At 52.4% G+C, this 21,130-nt stretch overlaps 1 protein-coding gene across 1 annotated transcript; it reads right to left on the bottom strand.

The window, feature by feature from the left end:
* Positions 1-341: 341 nt before the first annotated feature.
* Gdf10 (growth differentiation factor 10) lies at positions 342-10,371 on the bottom strand. The gene is made up of 3 exons (XM_005412611.2): positions 9,450-10,371; positions 2,855-3,786; positions 342-1,264 (listed from the first exon to the last, which is right to left on the bottom strand). The coding sequence occupies exons 1-3, from the start codon at positions 10,288-10,290 to the stop codon at positions 1,073-1,075; spliced, it is 1,965 nt and encodes a 654-aa protein (XP_005412668.1). The 5' UTR covers positions 10,291-10,371; the 3' UTR covers positions 342-1,072.
* Positions 10,372-21,130: the final 10,759 nt, after the last annotated feature.

The raw sequence follows: 21,130 nt of genomic DNA, 5'->3' as shown, positions 1-21,130 counted from the left end.
CCCATGTAGAAGGCCTTTTTCTTGTGGCAGGAGCACAGGCAACTGCAGGTTGTCCTTTAAAGGCCTGATATGTCCTGGTCACCTCCCAGCAGGCCACTGTGCCTGCATTGAGCCATAGCCCTCTTGATGCCAGCTAGAGTGGGGATTGGCAAAACAGAGGGAGCAGGCAGGGTCCTGCAATGCTTAGGAGCAGCTAGCTTTCTGCTGCTTGGGACAGAAAGAGAGTATGGAGATGACCTTTGGGCCACTGCCAATCTTGAAGGTCACTGTGTCCCCAGCAGCCACCCATACATTGGACTTAGGATGAGTGGAAATAGATCGATGGTTGAGAAAGGGGAACATTTGACTTTTTCAAGATACCACTTCCCCTTTAGTTTATTAGCTTTCCATAAAAACACAGAACATACACAATCTACAGTATACAAAGTATAATTTACAAAAATATAAAATCTTGGTTATTTTTTAGTATCCCAACATATTACTGTGTATGTTACTTTCATACGCATTTAAACAACCCAACCTAGCCAGCTTGATTATCTCTGTGAGGAATGGTGTCAACTCCTGCCCTTTTGTTTTAAAACAAAATATATATTAAAAGAAAGAAACCCACAATGGTTATATGTGCATACTGTAGAAAAGCATCTGCACTGGAGTGGGAAAGAAGACACACATTTATGCCACTTTGAGGCCCTTTTTCCAGTTTGTAGCCTAAAGAGTTTTAAAGTGAGCGTTTAAAGAGCAGTTCTTTCTACATGGAAACTGAGCACCCCCAAATGTTCACAGCCCTCCCAAGATTTGAGATGAACACACAGATCAATGCCCTGGGCAAGCTTGCAGGCTTTGAGGACAGTGGGTCAATGGGCGACCTTCAGGCCAGGGCTACTTCCAGACTCCTTCAGGGTGTGACTCAGAAAGCATTCGGAGGGCTCTGTCACCAGCAGCGAAGACCCAAGATCTTTCTGGGTCCAGTAGGGCTGCAGTTTAGTTCCGCCCTGCATCCACAGATGTTCTGCCAGTCCAAGCCCAGCTCCCGCAGGCTCCGCTGGGTGAGGCTGCCTTCTCCGGAGCGGCCTTACCGGCAGGCACACGTCTCCACAGACATGTTGGGGTACACCTTCAGAACCACATTCCGGTTCTCATCCAGGAAGAGGACCCCAAGTGAGTTCATCTTGTCTGGAACGCAGCAGGGCTCTGGGATGCCTGGGATGATGCCCACGGCCCTGACAATGCTCTGGATGGTGGCGTGGTTGGATGGGCGGACAATCTGCAGGGTGAGAAGGGAGCAGGGTCATTTCAGTGCTCTGTCCACACCCAGCCACCCACACCCCTGTTCTCACGTCTGCAGACCACAGCACTCTGTTGCTGTTCCTTGATCGAGGCCCTGGAAATGGTGACCCAGAAGAAAAGCTGAACTCCAGGGCAAGCCCTTCCTTTGAAGTCTGAGTGCAAGACCCCAAGGCTGCCTGCCCATCCTGCTTCCATGCGAGGCACTGGCCACTGGGGGGCGGCCGTGCGTCACACATCTCTGAGGAGCACCTGGAGCCTGGCAGAGAGGGGCTGCCTAACCCTGAAATCCAGGCCTGGCTTGTGCTGGGGGCTGGACATATATACTTCCCAGCTGTGCCTGAATTGGATGGCAGCTGCAGCACTACTGACATCATCTCGTTTTGTCATCTTATCAATTTTCAGGGTGAATACGACCTTCACATCACGAGCGAAGACACTGAGGCTTAAAGTGACTAAGGAGCCTGACCCAGTGCCCTCAGCTAGAGAGTGACCTGGCTTGGCACACGTCCCTGCCTCCGACAAGATGAATGCAGCTGTCACTTGCTCCCGCACATTGCTGGCCAACAGAGATGTAGGTGGTGGGGGGAGGGGCAGCATGGGGACACCTGCGCGTTTGAGGCTCCAGCTGGTGTCCTGGCTGGTGTCTGGGAAGGTGGAGAGGCAGCAAGCCAGGCTGATAAGGTAAGCACAGGGTCAGCCAGCTGTGTGCCTGTAGAGTTCTGGCCTCACATCTGCCTCAGGCCTATGAAAAGCCTCTCCAACAGCCCCTGTCTCTGCCAGGCTCCTCCCTTCCTCTCTCCCATACATGCACAGCTTGGAGGAGAATCCCCTTGATTTGCAAACAGGTTAAAACAGCCTACATCCGGGCCTGTGCTTTCTCACTGGCCTGATTTAGTGAGGATCAAACTGGATTTATGCAATGACTTCCTTTCTTGGAGGAGCAAGCAGGAGGAAGCTATGTGCTTGGAGTCAAGCGTTCACAGGGCCTGCACAAGCTGCCTCGAGGTGGACAGAGCCACAATCCAGCCCAGTGGAAGGGGAGACTCAGATCTCAGGGCCAGAGCAATAAAACAGCCCTATGCTTCTGTGTCTTGCTGGCTGCTCTGGTGGTGCCCTGAGCCAGAGGAGGGATGGAGCCACAGTGGGAGACACTGAGACTAGCACACCCACACTGGGGATCCCCAGCTAGGAACAGGACAACCATGGCCAGGGGGAGCCTCTGGAACCTGCCTGTCCATGAGGCAGCACTGCCAGCCTCTGTAGATGGCAGCTGCTGGGAATGCCCTTCTACAGAGATAGTTCTGCTTTTCAGAAGACATGTTCTGATTGAAAAATTCTCATTCAACCAAGTCAGGCTTTCCAAAGCACAGACAGACCAAATACACGTGGGGGCTGTGTCCATCTCCGTCTATTTCTGGTCTCTCTTGATGGGAGGTTACCATTTCCACTCTGCAGATGGTGACCAGAAGTCACACGGGTAGGTGAACTTCCCACCAAATAAGGGCAGAGCTGAGAGGGAGGCTCAGAGCACAGGCAGAACAGGGCGGAGGCACTCCAGCCAGCCTACCTTGGGCATGGGGAACTCGCATGCTCCTGCACAGTAGTAGGCATCAAAGGACTTGGGTGAGATGACCCATTCGTTCCACCCAATGTCTGCGAAGTCCACCTTCATGTACCGCCGCGCGCAGACTCTCGGCTCGTCCCACTGCCTCTTCCGCGCTTTCTGCATAGTCTTCTCGTCGAAGTCCAGCACCTGCGAGGCGGCAGCCGGGAAAGAGTCATGGCCCTTCTTCCTGCGATCCTTGCGCGAAGGCCGGGGCTTCAGCGGGCGGAATGGGCCAGGCCACAGCTCCTGCTTGTGAAAGTGCGGGGCCAAGGGCGCTCGTGCCGGCCATTCATCCAGCCCGGGCAGCTCATTGTCGTGCAGTGGCCCGGGGGCCTGCGCGGCCCGGCGCACGCGGGGATCCAAGGAGCTATTGTGGGCGGCGGCGCGAGGCGCGGGGTCCCCTGCAGGAAAAGGGTCATATCTCTGCAGCGTCACTGCCACGCTGTTGGGCTCCGAGATGGCCAGGTCATTGGCATAGACAAGGATGTAGGGAGCGTGAGGAGTGGACTTGGGCAGCCCCGGGTCTCTCTCTGCAGAGTCCAGCTGGGCCGACAGAAGAAGCTCGCCGTCGCGGCGCGCCGCCTTGAGGATGGCAGAGATGTCCTTGGCCTGCCACAGGCCGCGGGGCGGGGGCGTCAAGGCCATGGCTCCGCGCAGCAGCCCCTGAGTAGCCGCATTCTGTGCCAGGCTGCGGAAGAGCACGTTGAGGCGCGCAGGACCTGGGGGTGGCAGGCGGCACAGGGCGCTCTTGGCCCGAGGCTTACAGGGCACATTGTGTGCCCGGGGCCACCGTGGTGGCTCCAAGTAGAAGTGAAAGGTGGCCGTGAGGATCATCTCCGAGTCCTGTATGGAGCTCAGGTTGAAGAAATACACAGCCTTCTGGTCGACCACTTCTGTGAGAAAAGGACAGACCACAGCCTGTTGGGTTCTATCTAAGAACTGCACCTTGCTCAGGGTGCTTCCTGCCCAGGCTGGGGTGGTGGAGCCCAGCCAGGACCCAGGGCCTCATGCCCAGCCCACACTTTGACTGCCTCCTTTCCTGCAATCCTCACATCAAACTGATGGGGGTGCGCTTTGGTGTCCTCAAGGAACATTAGCTATTTAGGTCAGGCGGTAGGGTGGAGAGGAGGGACGAGAAGAAGGGAGGAAGGGGAAGGGGCAGAAAAGGAAAGGAAAGGTGATAGGGTGGGTGTCTCTCCTTCTGGATCCTGAAGCTCCTGTTTCCTGGCTTTTACTTTACAGCCTGAGGAACGCCAAATGAGCAAGTGTCGCTGCCACCTTTATTAGTTGCTCAAAATGGCTTGGGTTGGGTCCAAGCCTTGACTTAAGGCGGCCACAGCTACCCCACGATTCTCTGTTCTATGCAACCGGTTTTTAAATGCAACCATTAAATACAATTGATAGTACATGCAGTCATTCTTCCAAATGAAGTGAAATAATGAGACCTTCCTATTTTTCACTGCACTCTGAGTATCTTTAAAGGGAAGCTCAGGTTAAGGACATAACCGTTTGAACATCTGATGTGAGACTTTTAAGGTTGTTTCACAAAGAAAGAGCAGTATCAGGATTACACAAGGTCAGTCAATAACCTCCAGAGGCTAAGTTGCTGTCTGGAAGCCCCAGACTCAGTGAGGACCAGGACCATCTGACCATCACATCTGGTCTGCAAGAAGGTCCAAGCATGCTCCTGCCTCTGCTTCCCTGGGATAGCTGACCACCCCTTCCTTCTCGCCTGGCCCCACCACATGTTCCCCATGTCACCCCACAGTCCCAGGAAGCTAGACACATACTCCATGAGCTAGGAGGGCTCTTTCCTGGCATGTTCCTGATCATGTCCCTGGGCTGGAGACCTAGACAGTGGAGGTGTCCTCCCTCTCAGGAGGGACTAGCCCAGGAGATGGTAGACATTGGGCTCCCAAGGGGCATGGATTGGGGCCATACTTCTCTGATACCTGTATCCAGAGAGCAACTGAGATTTTTTAAAAATCACAATCTTTAGTTTAATGTTCTTTATTTCTACTGGGAAAGAAGCATAGTTCTTTTGGGAGATTTCATATGGATCACAAGAGGAAGGAAGGAGAAATATCTATAGAGAACCCTTAAGGCTAAAGATGTCACCTTAGCTAATCCTTCCAATACAGGGAGATGTCACAGCCCCTCCATACTTCTCATGCATAGGAAGTCACACTGGGTCCTGCTATGCCTTTAAATTTGGCTTCCCAGGCACTGTGGCCTTGAAGCCACAGTCTTGAGCTCCACATTCTCACCAGCACCCCTGGGGACTCTGCACATGCAGGAAGTCTGGGAAGCAGCTCAGGTGGCCCAGGCTGTGTATCTGCATCACCTCCAAACTGGAAACTTCTTGTGTGTGTCCTTGCTGTCACCCACAGCCGGGGGCCCCTGCACAGCATTTGTAAAGGGTGGTTTGGAGAGGCTCACGGGTGGCTCCTCCTGCCCCATGCACATTAACCTGTGAGTGGGTGAAGGTGACCATAGTATAGTACCCACTCCCGAGGCAGCAAATGCTCCAAGTCCCTGTTGGATGGCACCATGCTGTGAGCCTCACTGTCCTCACGTGCCTCATACAGTCCTCACCTAAATCTCTGCAGCTAAAAGAAATGGCACATAGCATGCCCAAACAAGGGAGGTGCTTTAAACATGCCTCCTGCCACTGCTATGCAAAGACAGAAGGAGGTATGGCCAGCTCCTCCGGTGCCAGTTTGAGCAGCCCCACTCCCCAACCCCATGGCACCTGGGTCCTGACCCAACCAACGTGGCAGTTGTATTTTGATTTATCCAGATCATGTCTTAAGACATTGACTGCTCTGCTCATCACAGATCCAGAGTGAGGACAAGTCACTGAGGCCACATGACAGGGCAGGGATCCTAGCTCCATGGAGCTTGGGTGCTTCTGGCCAGGGATAGCTCCCTGCTTACTAGGCAGCCTGCCTTGTGAGAACCCTCCCTGCCAGGACCTACTGAGATCCAGCTGGGTCACTGTAGCCCCAAGGAGTGAGGGGCCACAGGCTGGCTGCTCCTCCACATGTGCCTGCCTGTGCCACATGGGCTGTGGCTTAAGGCAGGCACAGGACCTACCTGAGGTTTCCAGGTGAGATGTGCCCAGGCCACAAGGGAGAAGCCCAAAGACAAGTCCCCCTCTCCAGTGAACTGTACTCACAGTGACTGAGCAAGGAACCTCCCTCCCTTCTCACCTTGTATCAATCCCCTCTCCCCACAAAGCATCTGCAAAACTCCTACTCTGGCTAAAGGTCTGCTGTCTGGGTTCCTGGCAAAGGTGCACGAGAAAGCTCTGCCTAATGGAGAAAGAGTCTGGTAACAGAGACAGCAGCCATGGGCAGGATCCGGTCACATCACCCTTGCACAGAGCAGTGTTCACAGGAGCCCTGTGTGCTGGGAGCAGCCCTCAGACTTCCTTTGCTTGGAGCCCTCCATAACCCCAAACAAAGCACTCCTTACCAAAGTCCTCCTAAATCTGACAGCCCATCCCTTCCTCTGCCTCCACCCTTGTCCTTCTTGTCCACTCTACATGAGGCTTTAGTCTAGCACTTTGCTGTTCCTTCCCCTGCCTGGCTCCCCGAACCCAAGTGTCCTGGATCCTCCTTCAAGTCTCCACCTAACCAGCCTTCGCCGCAGGGCTGCTCTTGGCCACTTGTCATCTCACCTGTCTTCAAGCACTTCCTGACATTATGTATATTTATTTGTTATTGCTGGCCTTGTTCTCTCCATCAACTCTGAGAAGGCAGAGCTTTGTCAGTTTTGTTCTTTGCTGTGTCCCTAGGTCCTGGTACATAGCAGAGGTAGCATTTGGTGCTCAGAGATGCATGAGAAAGGATGGGACCTCTAGGGCATATTAAATGGGCTCTGCATTGCAAGAAGCAGGAAAGGACAGAACACCAGTGGTGCCAACGAGACCCTGGCCTATGCCCTAGAGTGCAGCCACCATATTCTTAAGAAGCTGAGATAGCCTGGTTCTTTGGTAAGAAACAGCTGGATGTGCAAACACAACTGGAGATGAGGGGCGCTGGACCTTCAGCCAGTGACCTCCCCATGGACCTCATTTTTCTTATCCTTAAATCAGAATATAGGTTTAGTATTCTATATCTAACATGCCTAAGACCAGGAATACTTTAGATTTCAGACTTTTAAAAAAACAGTTTGGACCATATGCATATACATGATGAGATATCTTGGGGATGGTACCCACAGTCTGAAGACAACACTCTTTTCTATTTCCTATACTTTGTAAAGTTAGCCTGAAGGTAATTTCATACAGTATTTTCAGCACATCTGCATTTGAATGAGACTTGTCACATGAAGTTGGTTGTGGAATTTTCCATGTGTAACATCATGGCAGTGCTCAAAAAGTTTTGAATTTGTGACTTTTTGGATTTAGGACTTTTATACTTGGGTGCCAGTGATGGGAGTTCTGTGCTCCAGGGCTCAGCACCTGGCCCTGAGTGCCTCTTGCTTACTGCAAAGACAGGGCAGGGATGGGTCATTCACTCTGTGGACAGAGAGCTGAGCCTTCAGTGATGGTACATAACCAGCCTAAAGTCACATCCCTTGGAAGGAAAAGACAGGCCATGAACCTGTGTCTACCCAACCCCATGCCCACGCCCTCTGTCTCCCATATAGAGTAAGAACTGCAACATCAACTATGACCTGTGTCGGCAAGACTTGTCATTTCCAGCAGTCGCCCCCATTGGTGGCCTTGTCTCTGGATAGGGGATCCTCGCCCAGGTTCACCCCTCCTTGCACATGGGTCCCCAGAGGGGGAAGCAGCATGTCTGAGGGCTGGCACATGGCTGAGTGGGAAACAGCTTTGACTTAGATGAGCCAGGGGAGAGGGAGAAAAACCAATGTCCTCTATGCCAGACACTGTCTCCCCCGCCTTCCTGCTATTCAGAAGAGGAAAGCAGCCAGTGCCACCATGCACAGCCAGTAGCTGGAGAAGTGGGATTTATGCTTAAGGTGACCTCTTGGTTCTAAAGAAGAGGGCTGTGTCAGACAGTGCCGGACTACACCAGAATTCTGATTTCTCCACTTGTCTTTTCCACCATACTGCTCCCCGGCCCAGGCTTGTCTCTGATGGAGATGCTAGGGGGTGTGTGGCAGGGTGACGTCAATAGCCTACTACTCAAGAGATATCAACCTATGCCATGCATAGATCTCCCCTGCTTCAGCTTCTCTGTCTGGAAAATAAGTCACAGGATGTGAGTCACTGTCTCCAGGCCCTTTTGGGGTACCATCCTCATTCCATAAAAACAGAAAGATACTTAGTCTGGCCCTTGCTGGGATCAGAACTTGCTCCTCATTTCATCCTTCTTTCAACTTCCCAAGCCACACCATGCCCATTTATAGGTGAGTACAATCAACTCCACCGGCTTTAGTGATTTACCAAGGTTGTAATCATGCCAGATGAGTCCTAAGTGGCTTTATTTAATAAGGGTGCTCCAGAAATGGACATTAGGTGGAAAATGAAAGGTACAAGGGAGAATAGTCTGACCGGTTATCTGGGAGCCCAGGACCACTGACTTGGTGAGTCTGCTCGGGGAGGAGAAAGGACGCAGCTCTGTGCCAGTGCTCCCCCATCCACATCCTGGGAGGCCAGGCTTTCCATGTCTGGTCCTAAGGCCACAGGTGTTACCTAGAGTCACACAGCCTGTAAGCACAGGTGACTGCTTTGACCCCAGGCAAGATGGCCTTGTGTCCTCCCACTTAGGGAGGACAGCCTGCACATGGAAGGGTGTTCTCCTGATGAATGCCTCCTCCCCACAGAGTTGCAAGAGTTCCCTACTCATGTTTTCTGGAACAGCACTCTGCAGCCATGAGCAATCACTACGACAACCAGGATCTTCCCATAATGCCTGCTGCCCAGGAGGTACCTCCTCTGTTCTCCTGGGGGCTTGTAGGCAGCCCAGTCCAACGGGCAGGTTTCTGGAGCTGGAACCCAGAGGACCTCTGCCCAGCTCCATCTATCATGGAAGAAGGCAGGGAGATGGCTGCCAGACAGGAGAGGGGCAGGGCTCCCACTGCTCCGGGTTCTGGACCCTTCCTCAACCTCCGCAACCTGCACACTTCATGCTGGGGCCCTGAAGTTCTCAGTGCCGAGCACCCAAGACCCATAGTGCATGCCACTTCTTGCCACCAAAACTATTCACTGCTGCAGCTGGCCTGGGAGGTTGCTATCTTCTTCTGCTGCTGTGTGTCTACCTGACCATCCCTCCTTCAGCAGCAAGTGCTAAGGCAGCTGGCCTTATGGTCCTCACACTCTCCAGCTCACTGGCCCCTAAAGCTTGTGTCTGGGTGGGGAGTGTCCTTTGTCCTGCAGCTAAGGGAGGCCACAGAGGCAGGGAACCCTGTGCCACGCCGTTGTGTCACTCCGGGGTCCTCACTGGAGGCTCCTGCCTGGAACAGTGCTCAGTGCGTTGATGGGGAGTAATGAATGAAGGAGTGTAAGAAAGGGGAAAAGCAGCCTGGGGAGGCTGGACAAGGAGGAAGGGAGAAGGAGAAAGGTCCCAGGCGCTCTACTCACCCAGCCGGGCTCTGAAGCTGCGCACAGTGTTGCCGCCTCCAAGCTGCGTGCCCCTCCGGCTGTACTTCTCATAGAGCCGGAGCATGTGGACAGCGACCACGTCCCGGGCGCCTGGGCCCAGCGCTGCTGCAGCCGCGTTCCCTGGGGGTGACTCCTGCAGGTTGTCAGCGGCTACAGGGGCGGCCGCAGGCGGCAAGGGCCAAGAGGGGGCCGAGTGGCTGCAGCCCGCGTCCCGGAGCAGCAGGAGCAAAGGCAGGAGCGGCAGCAGTCGGGGCTCCGGTCCGGTCCGCGTGGGGTCACGCGCCATGCCTACCGGACTGCGGAGCGGGGCGGGAGTCCAGGCGGAGCTCGGGGAGCCTGGGCGTGCGGGACTCCGGGTAACGAGGTGGGCGAGGGGCGCGCGGTGCATCCACGCCCCCAAGCCCCGCGGCGGTAACCGGGTGCGGAGACGAGCCAGGTACTGTCTGGGGGACTCGCACGGCCAAATTTTGCGGCCCACGGCGGCAGGGCCCGGCTGGTTCGGGGGGCGGGACGGGGCGGGGCGGCCGGCGGCGCCCTCGGGGGACCAGGCTGAGCTCCCCAATCGCTCTAGGCTGCCGATGTCGCGGACAGGGCAGTCACTAGCCTCACGGTGTGCGTGCGCCCTGGTGTGTGGCGTGCGCTCAGCAGGGTGAGCGCCAAGTGTGCGACCTCGGACGTGGGGGGCGTGGGCGTGAGCGAGCGCGCTCCCTGCCGCCTTGTCGGGAGCTGAGCCCAGCCCTGCGCCCGGCTCCTGTGTGTCGGCGCCGTCAGCCCGGCTTGGGGAGGGGCCCTGCCTGCCGGGTTGCCCCTGCAATGGCATGCAGGGCTCTGTGGTTGCAAGATGACAGCTCCCCAAGGAGGCCTGAGAGAGAGAGAGAGAGAGAGAGAGAGAGAGAGAGAGAGAGAGAGAGAGACGGTGTGTGTGTCCAGTTGTCTCATAGCCAGTGTGTCCAAAACGCAGGAGTATGGTTTGGTTTGGTCTAGGAACTCGAACACTTCCTGGTCAGACCAAAAAAGGGGAGAAAAAACTCCTCACTCTCAAGGCAGCAAGAAGGGAAAGCCTGATTAAAATTCAGAATTAAGTGATTAGCTGACTATTTAGTGATGGCGATTCCAGTTTTTCAAGAAATACATCAAAGGTCCTTATTAATCTTTGGATAGGACTGCATGAAAAAGGACATGCTTTCAGTTTGCTTTAAAACATGTTTCCAGTGCATCAGAGGAGGAAGAGAGGCAGCCTGAGTGAAACCTGTGCAGTGAGTCCCTGGCCTCTGACTGCAGTAGCTCTGGGCAGAAGGTCCTGGATTGTTTTTGCCTCTGGTAGGGTTCCTTCTGCGTGGGTGGAAATCGGGCCTCTGTGAACTTGATAGGGAAACACTGTATCTTAATTTTCACTGCCTCTAACTGAAATTTAGTATTTCTCCATATTAGAAATCCGGGCAATCAACTACAGTGGCTATACCTGTGACTTTGTCACTGCAGATACTTCCACAGCACAGGAAAGCTGTTGCAGATTTCTCCATGTGTCAGTTTTGCTCATCACTACTTTGAAATTATAGTAATTTTTAAGCAGGTTGTTAGGTTGGCATTAATGGAAAAGAACGTATAATGCTAAGTTAAGATGTTGCAAAGTTATTTTAAAAATGTTTTTTGACAACGAACCTGGTCTTGAACTCCTGATTCTCTTGCCTCTGTCCTCTGAGTGTTGAGGTTACAGGCGTGTGCTACCACACCCAGCTTTAGGAATCCTTTTAAAGAAAGGGAAGGACCCCCTTCAATTCTATGTTCTTCTAGAAAGCTCTGGGATACCATCTACGCTACATTTCAAAGGACTATTGGCAAACTTATGAACATGCTGTTCTCTTTACTTGGTAAATTTGGGGTCTGGAGCCAAAATAGTTACTTTTCTTGGAGGGCTCACAATGCAATAATTGAAAAATTGCTGGAAAAATCTTCTGTCGGGGTGTAAAACACAACCCATTTGTAATTTTTGAAAAATCTCATACTGTCAAATTAGAGACCATCTGATTGAGACTGAACCTCAAGCCTGTAGCTTTTGGGAAAACGTGGAGGGGCATTTTATTTATTATTGTATTTGAAAATCAACTCACATTGCCTCCTAATTCTCGTTAGTACAGCTTCCATTTTTGTCTGTAAATTTAAGAAAAGATTTGCCTAGAGGTGAAATGATCAGGTTGCAGCTCAGACATGCATCTCCACTTAGAAATTATCCTGACCATCTTTTACTGCCCCCTCCCCACCCCCACCTCCCTCCTTCACCGAGTGCCCCTCACTTCCCCTCTGCCCCGCCTTCTCCCCCAGAATGCCTCTGACCTGCCCCGGCTGGGGGTAACCTCTGCTCAGGGGTAGTTTTGTCTCTGCTGGGGCCATACACAATCGAGGCCTGTGAAAAGGAGGGTGAGTCCGTGGGGGGCCTGCACAAGCTGGGCTATTGGGATCTGGGTCCATTAAAGCCTTCTGGCCCTCCTTAACTCATTCCCGCTGCATTCAAGCCCGCCGGAGGGTCAGGCTTTAGCCGGCACTAAAACCTGTAGGGTACAGATTCTCTGACATTGTTGGGAAAGAATTAAGGCATCAGCCAGGGACGGCTAATATTTCTTGCCTCATTTTATTGCTGAACAGCGGGACTGTAAAGTTTCAAACACTGGAGCACTGTGGCCCCCTTTCATGTGGCCGAGATGATGGGATAAAAATGTGTTTGGTGAAGCAATTCGGATTACCACTGGGTCACATCCTCGCTGGCTCGCAGCAAGGCCCTTGAATCGGCTTCGCTAAGACAAGAAACAATCCCTGTGTAATCACAGCTCAGGCCTAGTAGCATTTGGAGCGTGGAAAGGAGGCTAATTGTGGAGTTTGCCAATAAGCTTGTTTTGTTTTTAATAGCTCAGGCTGCAGCTCAGAGTAAGGGAGAGATAGCGGGCCGCAGAGACAAGTCCTCGATCCATGATTCTGACAGCCCCAGAGCATCCTGCTGTCCTTCCGGATGCTGAGGTCTTGAACTTGTAGATGAGGATGGGAGTGTCCAGTCCAGAGAGGCAAGAGGTTGTTTGGTGGCCTTTCTGCCACATAGACTGGGGCCACAGGGTATGCATAAACCCACAAAATGATGAAAAAGGCGGGGGGGAGGCTCAGGGTTAGAAAGTTTGTTGCTCATTTAAATCCATCAAGAACTCTCCCCAAATAAACAAGTGAAATGTTCCCAAGCAATTGTTTCATGATTTTCTCCAGTCGATTTATGGCTGAGCCAGTGTGCAACTCAAAGTAGCCCTGTAGCCCTGGCAGTCCCGGGGTCTCTCTGAGTCCCAGATGATCAGTCCCTGGGCTTTTTCTCTACAGTACTCAGTACTGGGTCTGTGGCCTCTTGTCGACCCATCTTGGAAATGAGAGGGTCCTGACGATCCTGCGGAGTCAATGGGGACAAGGCTCACATCCCTATTTTCACTACTGCCAAGCTGTGTGACCTTAAGCAACTCACTTGCCTCCTCTTGGCTTCAGTGTCTTCAACTCTAAAATGAGGACATGAGCAGGACCTTGCAAGGGTCATTGGCAGGGCTCTAACTGGAGATGGTATGAAATCGCATCAATTGTTGCTAATACTCTTTTTATGGTGTGTTTGCAAGAGGCTGTAGCACATTTAAAGTGGAACTGGACTGGGAGATTTGGTGAGAGGTTCCGGGCTGGCTGCTCCTTCTCTGTGGAGGAAATATATTTCTCAGTGCGTACAGTGCCAAGAACTGAAAAGGAAAGGAGAGGGAGCAGGGCTGTTTCCTTGATTAGGAAGTCTCAGGCCTCTGCCAAGGAGCTGTTACTATCAGTGTCTGCGGGAGGATGATTCACAGCTCTTCATCTCGATTTTCAAAGCTCTTGGCCCTCAAGGACAAAAGAAACGCAAGGGAGTCCCTGTTCCCATTTGGTGCGTGAGCTGTGGGGCGCTAGAGACAAGAATCCAGGGCCTCCCCAGGCTGCCGGGCCCGAGTGCAATAAATCTGTGAAATAGCAAGCACAAAGGACTTTATAATCAATGACAGATTTTATTTTTGCTGTGGCAAAATCCATGCATGGAGTTCACATTTTATAGGGAAATAACTACCCAGTTCAGGACTCCTCCTTAGCCCATATTCTCTTTCTTGAAAGTCGGGAAACCTCGGAGAATCAAAGGCAGCTCCTCTGAGAGCTGTGGCAGGCGAAAGCCTGACTTCCCCTGGGCGGGAACCCAACTCTCCCGTTACTTCCTAGGGTGGCGCGGGCCATTCATTTCTGTTTTGCTAAAATACCCGTGACATGTGAATGAGCCAGGATTACAGAACATTGTCTCGGTCAGTAATCTGAGCCGGCATGGGCTCTGGTTTGATGAAATATGGTGCTCTCTGAGCAAACATGGGAATTGGTATTACTTCTCGTTAAAGCCGAACAGTGGGACTATTTAGAGCTGATGCATGAATGCGGCACTGTGGGGAGTGACAATTTGAAGGGGGCCGATTGGGGGAGGGGGTGGGTACGTGTGTGTATGTGTTTGAGTTGGCCAGAGCCAGCCGGTTAAGAAGAGTCTACAGGAGAGGCAGCCAAAGGGACACTTTGGAAATTGGGACTCCTTTGGAGGCTGCAATCACCACCCCAAATAATCTTCAAAACCTTTGGCTGATCTCCTTGGCAGGGTGGACAAAGCCGGAGATCCTACTCCGGCCATTTAAGCCCTCACCATATGCCCCATCTGTCCTGGTTGAGTCTCTTTCACTGTCTCTTCCTGCCAGGCTCTCACAGCCCAGAATAAGAGGAACCCCATGGGATGGTCCCTGAGTCCTCATCCCGGCCTCCCACCCCCAAGGTGGCGGTAGTGATGCTGGCTTGCAGGACCCAGACACTTACGCCACCAGCTGCCAGGGCTGGTATCTGCTCAGGGCTCACTCCTGGGTGTGTCCCCAGGAGTGATTTTCAAAGCCCATGGAGAGCCAGAATGAGCTCTCTCACCCAGAGTTCCTCCCTCTCAGGGCACAGCCAAATTCAGTGAACAAGCAGGGCCAGGAGCACAGGCCTGGATAGCTCTGAAGGATCACAGGACTCTGGGACCCCCAGTGGGCTCTCCCTGTGGCTTCCCCCTCTTGGTCAGTCTTGTGCCCTTCTTGCCTGGTGTGTGTGGTGCCATAACCACCCTCTTACACACCTCTGCACCCACCTTCCCACTTCAGCCTAATTCCAGTACACTAGGTCTGAGATTGCTGGTACCATGAAAGATTTGAGGACCTGGGCTCTAATGTGACTGAGGGCCTGTGTCATGTGCTGCCTGGTGGTGGTGAGGACTCTGCCTGGTACAGCTGGTATCTGGATGAACCCTGGCACATTGCTGGGCTGAGCTGGAGGATCAGTGTCTCAGCTATGGTAAGGTCAGGGGAGGGGAGAACTCAGAAGTCAAAGCTTGGCTCTGTTGAGCCCAGTGAGGAAGGGAGATCCCGTGGACTGGCCAGATGTTCCAGCAGTACACTGGCGAGCATGGGTGGGACCAGATCCTGCTGCGGCTGGGCCAAAGGGACTGGGCCATGGAACTGAGCCAAAGAGGTTATCAACACAGCAGCATTCTTCCATGATGGGAGGCTCACTCCCTGGCAAGGGCCACAGGGAATGGGGCTGATATGCTTATGGGCTGGCTCTTGGACACTTGGTAAAAGCAATGGACTGCACTAAATGAAGCATCAATGTCAAAATCATCGTGCTAAGTGATACAGGAATAGATTAAAGATTCAGAGAAGTGGATATGCTAGATTAGATATGGCTCCTAAAACCAGCAAACGATCCACCTGTCTGTCTTGTGGAAGAGCTCATATGATTCTGTCTAGCAAAGGGATGAGGAACCCACTGTAGGGAGGAATCTCAGTCTCATGAAATCTCAGGGATGGCTCTGGTCTCTGGGGTGGTCTTGGGTAGGGGATGTTGTTAGTCAACTGGAACCCCTAGTAGAAATGGGGAGGAAGGATCCCAAAGCAACTGAGTGCTTAACAGTCCAAATCAAGGTGGACACGATGTTTGGGCAGCTACCTAGAATGTCCCTCCAAAGACTTGTGTGTTCAGAGGTGAGGCTTTTGGAAGGTGATTAGATCATGATGCTATCCTGTTACTCCCCCTGAGTCAGCAGGAAGTGGCAAGTACTCTGGAGACCTTGGTAAAATACATGTTCTCTGAAAGGTGGGACAAAAATCCCATGGAGAAATCCTTCACTGTTATATCAGTGAGGTCACTGGGTGGCCCATGTTCCAAGTGTGCTGGGGCACCCTGTCCAATGCAGAGGACACATTATTGCATCTTGTACTTCCTGTCTTGAAGGAGAACACCCTGGCATTCACAGCAGAGAATTTTATGTCATTTGAAAAGTGGTTCCTGATATGTTAGTGCACACCATTACAGAGAGCCAGACCAGGGGACATCAGGTGATGGGATAGTCACAACTGTCTATCACAGCTACCACATCACAGGCTTGGGTGGCTGAGCAATGACTCACCCAGACAGAAGTGGTCCTGAGGCTGAGCATGATAGGATGGGGCACCCTGACAGTGCTCAAGTAGTTGGTGCAGAATTCTATGCCATCCATTGTGTGCACGGTGCCACACGGGGTCCCTAAGGATTAAACTATGGAAGAGGAAGATATGTGAGCTTGGCTTTTAACCAAGTAGTTCATGGTCAGAAACATAAACTGAATTTTGGGTGGTTGTTCTGAGAGACAGCAACATGGGACATCCTTCTTATGGTAAAGCTTTGGGGGTGCACCTGGGCAGCCACTTTACGTGGAAAGAAAAGTGAGCTGGGGTGAGGATGTGGGTAGATTTGTGAGCAGGACAGAATGGCTTAGGTAGTAGATTGGGACCCTAGGAAACACCCTGAGGACAAGACATGCAGACAAATGTGCAGGGGTGGACAGGAAGTGAGAAGATCTTTGTGTTACCTCCAGTACTTACCAGAGAGCAGCCGCTGTGGAAGCTCTCAACCCCAGGGATAAAGAAGGGCTTGGCCAAGTGATGCTGGCCATGGGGGGCAGCAGTGGAAGCTCTGTGCCACTCAGGATCCAGGACTAGTGTGGCTCTGCCACTTCTCAGTGTCCACCTATCTGCAAGGAGACCCAGGCTGAGGAGGAACCATGCCTAGTGGAACCCACGGTGTAGCTGGGCTCTCTCCACCTCAGAAGGGGAAGTTATTCTTTCTGCCAAGAGTCCACGCACATGCTGGGAAGGTTACCATTGCCATTCATGGCTTCAGAGACTTAGTACCTCTTCCAGGCCTCCATGCCCAATGCCATGGCTCCTTAGGCAGGAGCCATGGTGACCCCAAGGCTGAGAGTCTGGGCCACCCTAAGGAAGGCCCCTTGACCAGTGGAGGGGCTAGTCATAGAGTGGGTAGTAGAGGAGGGAGGTGGTGAGGACAGTGGTGCTCAAGCTCACTCGGGTGGCCGTGTTCATCTTTGTGGGCTTCCTCTTGTAGGTTTCTCCAGGAAGAGACCAGGCAAAATCTTTGGGGCACTACTCCTAGGTAAGATGGCAAGTGGGTCCACACAGCAGGGCAGACTGTACTGGACACAGTGCTCTTGCTGGCTGCCCCCTTCAGGACCGAGGCCCCCATCCATCCCTTCATTCCTCCACCTCTTCCCTGCTGACAGCCTCCAGCTGAGACCCTCCCCAGAAAGTGCCCTCAGCTTCCTGGAGGTGGCATTGTGCCAGTGGTTATACCTGCTCTTTGCCAGTGCCATCTGTGCCCAGTGACTGGACCATGTCACAGTTTAAAGGCCTGGGCTCCCTGTCTCAATTTAGGACCAATCTGAGGGGAAGCAGGGATGGACCTCAAGGTAACCACATCACATCCAGTGCCCCCCATCCAACCTGTCTCCCTAGGTGTGTGGGTCCCATAAACCTGGATTCTCAGTCCCCCAGCCTTGCATCTGGGCAGAAGTCCCTGAGACAGGAGTCCCCAGGCATCCATAGTGTCTGTGTGTCCCAATTTAACTGCTTGCTTCTTAATTCCCTTTCAGGCTTTCTATGAAAAACACCATTTTCCTTTGACATTTCTTTGACATCGCTCTCGCGCTTAACAAATTCCCCCTCTTAACAAAGACAGGCTGCAGGTTCATGAGAAATTCATGAGCTCAGGTTTCTTTTATTTATTTTTATGGTTAACTTCTATTTATAACAAGGAATGCTGGTTTTCCATTTTACACTTGAGATGTAAAGGTTATGTTTAAAATAAGTTTAAGTAAAACAGAGTGAGTTGGTTCAAAAAAAAAATACTAAGTAAATGATAGTTATGGCAGGCACCACATAGGTAAATAACTGAAGGATGCTAACGTGGGAAACATCTACCTGCCTGGAGGCCCCCTTGGTCTTCCTCCATGGGAACCAGGCCTAGGCCTACAGTCCCTGTGAAGGCCCTAACCTTGCATTCAGCAGAGGAAGCTTTTCCTTCTGCTGAACTATCCTGCTGCATGGATTCCCTGCCTGCATCTGCTGGTGCAGCTGGCCAGGTAATGCCGTGAGTGTCCAGCCTTTCTTTCGCCTCCTCCTACAGCTTCAGTATCCAGTGGAGGCTGAGGCACAGGGTAGTTCTGAGTGTGCATGCTCTTTGCAATCCCACCCTCAGAGTGGACATGGGGTCTTTCAATGGTTCTAGTCCCTCTTGTGATTAGCTTATGTTGTATGGTCAAGGCTACGGGTTTTACTTATGTAATGAATCAAAAGAGCGATTATGCTGGGTGGGCCTGATGAAGGCAATAAAAGTCCCTAGGAGAAGAACAAGGCCTTCAGGAAGAAGAGTTCTGACTGCCAGGTGAATGCCATGTTGTGGGAGCACAAGGCCAGCATGACAGGAAACCACTGGACCCTGAGAGCTGGGGTAGTCCAGTGGGCCGCTGAAGGGGACAGCATTTCTGTGGCCATGAGGCACATAGAAGAGGGGGGAATCTAAGCTCAGGGGGTCACCCCACTGCCCAGAGATGGCAGCCATGGGTACCCTGACTGGAAAGCTCCCTAAACCATGCCAGAAGGTTTGCCCCATGGGAGCTGTGGGACAATGAATAAGTGAATAAGTGAATAAGTGTTGAATAAGTGTTGTTTGAAGCCTGTAGCTTCATGGGGTATAGTTGGAGATAACCACCCAGCGGCCTGGCAGGTATTGACAGAATGAGGGTACTCTCAGCTTCAAGCAGGGGCTGGGGGTGCTGGGGAAGGGGTGGTGCAATGTCTGCAGTAGCCTTCAGATCTCCCCTGTCCCCCATGGTACAGATGCGGAACCACTGAGTGTTGCCCCATCAATTGGAGACATGCCTCTCCAGGACCCCTGAGCCTGGCCTCAGCCACATGAGTACAGGCCATTACACACTCCCTACCCAGAGCCACCTGTGTGAGTCAGCTTTCTGTTACAGTAACAAATACCTGAGGTAGACAACTGACAAAGAAAAAGGTTCACTTTGACTCACATTTTTGGAGGTTTCTGTCCTCATCAGGCAGCCCTGTTGCTTTGAGGGCTTGATGAGACAGCACATTATGGTGGACATGTTTGCCTCATGGGCAGGAAGTAGAAAAGAAAGGCAGAGAAAGAGGCTGAGGGCCATTTTTTCCTTTGAGGGCACATCCCCCAGTGACCTGACACCTTTCACCAGGCCTCACCCCTTAAAGGTCCCATCACATCCCAAAAAGGCCACTTGGGTCCAAACCTTTCACACATGGGTCTTAGGGGACATTTATGATCAAAACCATGGCAATGTCAGTCTTTTATGACTCCAGCTGCCCGTTCATTTCACCACTCTGCTACCACCTCCCCCAGAGGCTGAGTTGCAGGTACCAAGTCCCTGCCACTCCTCTCCTATCCTCTGCATGGTTTGGGTCTAAAATGTCCCCAGTGGCTTTTAGAAATGATTGGATCACTATTGATCAATGTACCAATGAGTTCATAGATGAATGGTCATTAGGAAGTGAGGCCCAGTTGAAGAGAGAGGGTCCTAGGGATGTGGCTTTGGGAACTATGTCTTGTCACCAGTCTTTTTCTCTCTGGCTATGTCTCTGCTTCCTGGCTGCCAGCAGGTGAGCAGCTTTTCTCTTACCACGCCCTTCTGCCATGATATTTCAGGTCTAAAAGCAATGGAGCCAGCTGACCATGGCCTGAGAATTCTGAAACCATGAGCCGAAGTAAACCTTTCCTCCTTTAAATTGTTTATCTCAGGTATTTGTCCAGCAATAGAAAGTGGACTCACATACATTCTGGGTCTGGGACAGTAAGCCTGCCCTCACTTCCCTGAGCCAGTCTTTTGTCCTTGACCTCCCACAAGAGTGTTCTGGGTGACTGCTGCACCCAGTCTCCCCTCACCCCCACCTTCTACCATGTACCCTATCTCCAACCAGCAGGGCTGGACCTCTCCAGGCCACCTACCAGCTCTAACACTGGTTTCCTCTGTTCTGGGCCACGTGCTGACCACAGTAGGCCTGTCCTCAGGGCACTCTCCCTAGATCAGAGCCAGTATGTGCATGCTCCACTTAGGGCCTTTCCCCTGGGGATGGGTTACTTTTTGCTCATGTTATCATGTAGGTGGGCCAGACTCTGCCTACTCACTGTCTCAGGTTCTGGTCTGCCACCCAGCTATGGCTTCTGGCTCAGGCTCTTCCCCAAGACTGCAGTTGAGGTAATGGCTGGAATGCAGTTACAAGTGTTGCCTGTTCAGTGCCTGCTTCTAAGATCACTCAGAGGTCTTGGGCTGCCTCAGTTCTTTGAGCCTCAGTTTCCTGCTAGGTTCTGAGCCCAGAACTCTTGTCTCCATCCATTCTCCAATCCTGGATCTGCACCCAGATTTGACCTGGGTTAAGGCTGGAATTCTTCATGGCTCCTGCTCCCAGGACTTGGCACCATTGCCCCAAGAGTCCCTGGCAGTGGTACCAGTTCACACTTGAGACTGGAAGTTCCTTGTTGGCTCCTACCTCTCTCCAGTACATCCCTTACCAGCTGCCAGCCTTGTAAATCTGCTGTCCTACCTAGGTTTCCTGCCCATCTGTCCTGCCCAAGACCATGTTCCTATCAAGACCTTTGTCCTGTCTTTCAACTTGTCTCCTGTCTTGTCTCAGCACCCTCAGTCCCCTTCCTCATAGATGGTGGATCTTCCAGATGTGAGGGTTAACTCTGCTGCTCTCCTGCTTACTAGAAATCATCTGCCTCTCATTCTTGAAATAATGTCTGTGCAAGACCCTCATAAGTCAGCCCTGTGCACCATTGCACCCTCCTCCACACCCTCTTGCCTAGGCTGTTTGTCCAACCTGGAATGGGCCCTTCCAAGCCCTCCTGGAACCTCCAACCCAAGCTTCCTAAGCTTTTCTCCCTACAAAAGTGACTTGCCCAGCAGGCTCGTGGCTGCTTTTGCTCAGGGAGATGAAAGTCTGTCTTGTGCAAAGTGCCAAGGAGGAAGAAGGGTTGGTTCCAGAACCACAGAGGACAGGAGGGGGACCTGGGTGTCTGTGGTGGTGTCGTTGATGGTTCACAGCTTCTCTGGTCTCTTCTTTCCTCTGAGCTGTGATCCTGAGGCTGGAAGTAACAGGCAGGAAGTAACAGGAGCAAGCTCAGCTCTGAGAACTCCACCCTCTGTTTCCAGAAGGACTTATTGATCTCCAGAGCCCTGGGAGGAG

This window comes from Chinchilla lanigera, unplaced genomic scaffold, assembly GCF_000276665.1.
Source record: "Chinchilla lanigera isolate Chin_1 unplaced genomic scaffold, ChiLan1.0 scaffold00155, whole genome shotgun sequence".
Taxonomy (NCBI): Eukaryota; Metazoa; Chordata; class Mammalia; order Rodentia; family Chinchillidae; genus Chinchilla; species Chinchilla lanigera.
Note: the sequence above shows the minus strand (reverse complement) of the source record. Positions and strands in the feature narration are given on the sequence as shown.

What these genes read in the sequence shown, in the direction of transcription:
- Gdf10 (XM_005412611.2), bottom strand. Translation starts at nt 10,290, where the DNA reads ATGCCATTGCAGGGGCAACCCGGCAGGCAGGGCCCCTCCCCAAGCCGG. An exon ending in CAGCTTCAGAGCCCGGCTGG is followed by an intron (nt 3,787 to 9,449) that starts GTGAGTAGAGCG and finishes CTTTTCTCACAG; the next exon opens with AAGTGGTCGACCAGAAGGCT. An exon ending in GCGAGTTCCCCATGCCCAAG is followed by an intron (nt 1,265 to 2,854) that starts GTAGGCTGGCTG and finishes CTCACCCTGCAG; the next exon opens with ATTGTCCGCCCATCCAACCA.